Raw genomic sequence first — 6,261 nt, 5'->3', positions numbered from 1 at the left:
CCAAGAGTCTGGGAACATTTAGCCACTACAGTGAGGAGACAGGGAAAGAGTTGTGGAGGCCACAGGAGAGATTTAGATTGGCTTTTTATGGAGCTTGGAGAACCACAGGCTCGAGAACAAAAGACTCTCAGAATCGCAGGCTTTTAAAACTCCTGGCATCTCAGATGGATCCACAGGATCTTAGCATTGCAATCCCTGAGTGCAAGGACCTCAGAGACAATCTTGTTGAACCTCTCATGGTGCAGCCAGAGAAATGAGCCCAGAGAAGGCCCACACCTCATCCTAGGTGGCGCAGCACAAGGCTCCAGTAAGCTGGGATGAACTGTGGTGATCCAGAGGTAGGGACATGGACTCCATGTCCCACTGAGACTCTGCCTGAGATGGGGTGGGCATCCTAGGCCACAGGCCCAGAGGAAGGGGGTTGTTTGCAGGGAATCTGAGCAGATGGCAGCCTCTGGGGTTATGGACCAGAAATGCTGGTGCCCTCTGCTGGCTACCCTTAAAATTCCAACGTGGATGTCCAAAGCAAGAGGCAATGTCCCGGCTCAGATTTAAATTTCAAGACCCTGCACTTGTCTAACCCGCCAACTGGCCAAGATTCTATCCCTCAGAAGGTGGGCTGTCCTCCTGTGTTTGTGCCTCAGCTCCAGGGGGAGGATAGGCTTGGTTTAAGGAAAAACTGGGGCTGGGAAGCCAGGATTGGGCTCAGCCTGGAGCAGGAGCTGAGCTGAGGCTGCTAGGCCTGAGAGCTGGGTTCCGCCCGCATTTAGGTCCAGACCGTGGCTTGGGTCTGCAATCCCACTGGGGTTGGGCTTTGGTGTCACACAATCAGGGTTCAACTCCTAGTTCTGCCATTGTCAGGCTACGTGGCCTTAAGCTGGTGACTTCACCTCTCTGATTGCAAGCTCACCTGCCCAGAGTGTTGTGAGGATATGCTGGGGGGCACCAGCTTATTCTAGGCTGCTGGGCTCGGAACCCCCATCTGCTCCCTCTGGTCCCCCGCCCTAAGTGTTTGCCCTGTGTCCTCTCCACTGCCCAGCATCTGGGCTCTGCCCCCATTTCTCCCCATGCCTGCATGTTGCCCCCTTCCCATTCAGCCCTGCATCCTGCCCCTGCCCCAGCCCCTTCACTTGCCTTTGCCAGGCAGGGCTCCTCATTGGCCATAACGGGCCCAAAATAGCACTTCCTTTTGCTGCTTCCTGCAACCTGGCCTGTGGCTTAAGGTCTGTGAGGACAGAAGAGAGACTTGGTGTTTGGCAGGCATGTAAAAGCTGTGAAGAGCTCTCAGAGGTCACCTGGGTAATTTTTCTGACTCTTCTGACCACAGGAAACCTTCCTGACTGGTCCCCCTCTACACCCACCCCAGCCTCAATGCTGCCGTGCTGTGTGACGTTAGATAAGTCTCTATCCCTTCCTGTGCCTCACCTTCCTTGTGAGGTCGATATCTAGCTAAATCCTGCTGTTTGTCCCCAGCCCAAGGAAACACCTGGAGAACTCCCTTGGAGAGGAGATGGCTTTTGGCCCTGACTCTCTCCTCTGAAGTCAGGACATCCTTCCCAGGGCTGGTCTGAGGAACATAAGCCAGATAGCTCATGAGTGACTGGATGTGCCTCTGGCTGCTCCGACTCTGTCTCCTGTCCTCTAGTCACCCCATGTGACTACCCTTCCTCTCGTCCACGATAGCACAGAGAGCAGACAGATCACGTGTGAATTCAGGCTCTACTGCTTAGGAGGCAGGTGACCTTGAGGAAGGCACTTAACCTCTCTGAACCTCAGTTTCCTCATCTGAAAGAGAGGATAATAATGATACCAACCTCACAAGACCACTGAGGATTAAACTGGATGATCTATGCTCCTGGCTTGCAGCAAACACTCAATAAATGGGAGCTGGGGTTATTGTTTTGTGACATTCAAGACTTAGGGGGGATCCCAACTGAATTCTCCAGATTTAATTCAACAAATATTTATTGAGCACCTAATGTGTGTCAGGCACTGCACGTGGCCTGGGCATGGAGCAATGAACAAAACGTCCCCCCTTGTGGAGCTCACATTCTGGCGTCCCTGCCTTTTCCTCTTTCCCCTCTGCTGTAGCTGGGCCTACACCTCAGACCCCTCGCTCCAGGCTCCCCCACCCCTCCTTGCCTTGACTCAAGCTGTTTCTTCTCTCTTCACATCAAACCCAAGCCCCACTTCCTCCACCCCAGGGGCCTGAACCTGTGGGACCTTAGTTCCCCATATCAGGGATTGAACCCAGGCTCACGGCAGTGAAAGCGCAGAGTCCTAACCACTGGATCACCAACCAAGTCCCTGGCCGTATCCTTTAAGGCAGTGGTTCTCCACCTCACTAGCAAAACTAAACCATGGTGTCAGAAGCCAGGGTGGTAGTTACCCTAGAAGAGGAGACTGGGAGGGGCATGTGGGGAGCTTTCAGACAGTGGAATGTTCTGTTTCTTGATCTGGGTGTGTTTATGAAAACTCATCTAGATGCCCACTAATGATCCGAGTGCCTTTCTGTACAAATGTTATATTTCAACTAAAAGTTTTCCTAAAAAAATTACTCACACCTGGGTCCCACTCTCGGCATTCTGATTTAATTGGTCTGGAATGTGGCCTGGGCCCCTCAGAGGATTGGAATGTGCAGTCAGGATTGAGAAGCACTGCTTCAGAGGAGCTAACCCGGCCAGGCTCTCCCCTGGGCTGGGTGCCTAACGACGGTGCATCCCAAGACCTCCCTGCCCACGACTGACCTGCTCCAGGCCGCGCACCACTCCACGGGCTGTGCGATGCCTGTGACCTCCCAAGGAACAGTAGTGGGCTGGGCCGGGCCCATTCCTACCAAGGCGCTTGAGGGAAAATGCTGAGGACCTGGCCTTGGGTAACCAGGGCTGAAAGTGAAGTCTGTCCAGAGGTGGAAGAGGGCCTAAGGCAGCAGAAGCTGTGAAGCGGAGAGAACAGCAGCTGGCTGGTGCCAAGGCAGGACCCAGAGACTCCAGGTGGACAGGCCAGGGGTCTTGAGATGGGGCTGCAATATCTGGGCCACCGTGCTGACAGCTACTTGCTTCCAGTTCATGTCTCCACTAATTAGCCCCCCTTTTATTTCTGGGCAGAATGAAACTCTTCCTTGCAATTCAAAGACCTGTGCACACCAAGCAACAGTCCTGTGGGGGAAAGGATTATCAACCCCGCTTTACAGATGAGGAAATGGAGGCTCAGAGCAGATACAACTCATCTGAAGTCGCACAACTAGGTAGTGGCAAAATCGAGGTTTCTGTTCAGCTTCAAAGCCTGTGCTCCTCCTATGTTTTGTTTCATCATAAACTCCACATGAATGTGGCCTTCTACTCTGTTCCTGTGTTTTCTGTAATCCCTTCCTCCAGATCGTTCCAGTAGTGATGCCGCGAGATGTCTCATGCATGTCCCATGGCATCAAGGGCCTGGCGGACCTGAGATACATGTACACCAGCGTGCAAAGCATGAGCCTGCACGCCCCTTTTGCAACTGATTTCTGTAGTCTTAATCGTTCAAACGTGTTCAGGAGAGCTGAGGCACGATTTATCCTTTTCTAGATGTCATCACCTTGTGTCTTGCTGGGCCTGGTGGGAAGGGCTCTCTGCCCCTGCAAAAAAACAGCCCCATGTTGTTGGCCTTTACATTCTTGTGTCTGATTTAATGGCCAGAAATCAGACAGACTTGAATCCTACCCCTGCTCACCTTGGCCTCTGTAGATTCTGTGCGTCATGAGGCTTTGCTGGAGAGCACCCATTCCTGGCGGCCTGTAGACAGCCTCACATTCGCCTAGCTTTTTCTCTACAGCATGTGTCAGCTTCAGATTCTCAAGCCTTATCCCAGACCCACTAACTCAGGAGCTAGGGGGAGCCTGGGAATGTGTATTTAGATTTACATATAATTTATGTATTATGCTTTGTATTTACGATGTAATCTGTAAGGGATTCTAACATGCAGCCCTGGTTATAAAGCATCTGACTAGCACAACTGCTGGTTTTCCTGACGAGGAAGCTGTAGCCCAGAGGCGGTGACCTGCCTGGGAAAGCACAAAACGTCAGTGGCCGCCTTGCCATCTCAGCACTCTTCTGGTCTCTGAGTCCCACTTCTGCCCAAGTGGGTGGGTGTCGGGAGGCCCATGCGGCTGGGGAGCCCTGAAGTTGCTGGCAGGAGGCCTCCACGGCTGCCAACGGGGACCAGTCATTTGGTGTTTCTATTTATTGACTCTTTAAACTTCATCATCCAAGGAAAGTTAATACATGACTGTTTGGTAGCAAGAGAAACATAATCTAAGACCGCAATGACCCACCCACCCCAAACACAAACAGAACCAAACAGAACCAAACCCCAACCGACACCAGATCTTTGGAGCTGCAGCTGAGGAAGCACGGGGGCTGGGGTCAGACTGGCTCCTGCAGTCGGAGGGGCAGGGGAGAGGCTGCCCTGCATGGTAGCCTTCCCATCCGAAGAGGCCATGTCCAGCCCCTCAGCTTTGGGCGTCCTTCCTGGAAGGGCTGCCCCTGGCAGGAGGTGTGAGGAGAGGGAGTCAGTGGTCAGCGTGAGGGGGCTCCTAGACGCACCGTCCCAAAGTGACCGTACGTGCCAGTGCAGGAGACACAGGGACTGGGGGGCAACTGTGAGGAGAGCAAGGGTTCCTCCCCTGCTCAGGCCAGGAGAGAGCCCTGGCCGAGGCCCCAGCAGTGTCCCCACGTTCAGATACCACTAATGGCACTGCCAACAAGCAAGGAAATGCCAAGCCCTGGGGAAGCTGCCCCGGATGGGAGTCACTGCTCCCCTCCCCCCAGTCATCACCTTGTTCTAGATGACGGAGGGGACTTGGTCCTTTGCTCTGAGTACTGCAGGGCAGCCCAGTCAGGATGAGGCCGTGGAAAGTGTATGTAAAGAGGCAGTGTTTTAGTGCCCCGAACATGCAGTGTGTGTGTGCGTACATAATGAGGGGACTGGTCCCTCCAGGAAGGCTGGTTAGGGTCCCAGGGTGGCTCCTAGGGCAGGAATAGGGTTTTGTTGTTGTTTTTTTCCTTCTGTCATTTCCTCAAATCACTCCCTGCCCCAGGTCATTGCATAAATAAGTGCTTGGGAAGGTACACATCTAAAAAGAAACATAAATACTGTACATGGGAAAGGATTCCATCCCCTCACCCTCCCACTGCCCCCAGAAAACCTTCCAAATATTGCACATGGCCCTCCCCAGCTCTGTGGGGTCCGGGCCCGGCCGTGTCTTTGGTAGAAGCTCCAGGGACAGAGGTCCTGGGCAGCCCACGTGCCCCCCTCCCCACCCCCGTCACGACTGGGAGCACCGGAGCAGCCAGAGGGCCGGGAAGGGCCTTGGCCCGGCTGTCCAGGAGGTGCTCCGTCGACAATGCTTCCTCGAGGATGGGAGGTGGCCCGTGCAGGCGTGGGTGTGGCCCCAGTCCGACACTCTCGGTCAGGACCTGCCTGTGGGCTTGGAAGAGGCGAGCAGGCTGAGGGCAGGTGGGCGGGCGGGTCCTGGGCCACCGCGGACGGGGTCACACCCTCCACAGGAGGAGGTGGTTTGTGCTGTCGTCTCGGCCCACGGTCTCGCTGCTGCCGCTGCCCCCACTGCTGAGTCGGAAGTCCTCGTAGCCGTCGCCTCCACTGATAACCAGCATTTTAGGCCTGGGTGCGGCAGGGCCTCGGTGCCGAGGGGAGTCCCGATGCTCCAGTGAGGGCAGCTTCTCGGGGCCTGGGGGCCGGAGGGCAGGACCCGTTAGCCTGGGGCTGACTGGCGGTGGCGACCGTCTCAACACGGCCCTCTTCATACTCATTTCCCACTTGCAACAGCCCTTTCCCAGTGAGGCAGCCTGTCTTCTCTGGACCCAGACAACTCCTGACCGAGGCGTCCTTGCCTCCTGATGCCACAGCCACTACCTCTGGGGAATATGGTTTCCTCTCCTGCCAAAGCAAGACTTTGCTGTGACCTCCTTAATGTACATTTCCTAATATGTTTCACTTTCTAGTCCTCACAGTCCCTTTCCTATCCTAGCTGCCATTCTATGTTCTGCTTTCTGCTGCTATTTCTATTTTCTGCTCTGCACATCACTTCCTGACTCTAGTTCCTGCCCTATACATCACCTCCAGTCCTGTTTTATTTCCTGTTGTCTATATCCCTTCCTGTGCCATATTCTAATTCTTAGCTTATAGTTCACTCCCTCATTCTCATGACATTCTCCGGAGAGAATTTTATACACACACACTCACACACACACACAGTACCCT

General features: G+C 54.3%; 1 protein-coding gene across 2 annotated transcripts in view; it reads right to left on the bottom strand.

Moving 5' to 3' along the window:
* Positions 1-2,212: 2,212 nt before the first annotated feature.
* ARHGEF17 (Rho guanine nucleotide exchange factor 17) overlaps positions 2,213-6,261 on the bottom strand; it is a 57,640-nt gene continuing 53,591 nt past the window's right edge. Inside the window, exons 21-22 of one of the 2 annotated variants that reach the window (XR_009055441.1) lie at positions 3,712-5,728; positions 2,213-3,616 (exon numbers count right to left, since the gene is read on the bottom strand). Coding sequence is in view for 1 of the 2 variants with exons in the window: in XM_057748607.1 (XP_057604590.1) it covers positions 5,532-5,728 (197 nt within the window). In the remaining variant the exon portion in view is untranslated. Of the gene's footprint in view, positions 5,729-6,261 lie in introns of both variants that reach the window. The other variant, XM_057748607.1, reaches the window with a different exon arrangement.

Source organism: Hippopotamus amphibius, chromosome 9 (genome assembly GCF_030028045.1).
Source record: "Hippopotamus amphibius kiboko isolate mHipAmp2 chromosome 9, mHipAmp2.hap2, whole genome shotgun sequence".
Classification (NCBI taxonomy): domain Eukaryota; kingdom Metazoa; phylum Chordata; class Mammalia; order Artiodactyla; family Hippopotamidae; genus Hippopotamus; species Hippopotamus amphibius.
The sequence above is the reverse complement of the archived record's forward strand: the minus strand, read 5'-3'. Positions and strand labels throughout refer to the sequence as shown.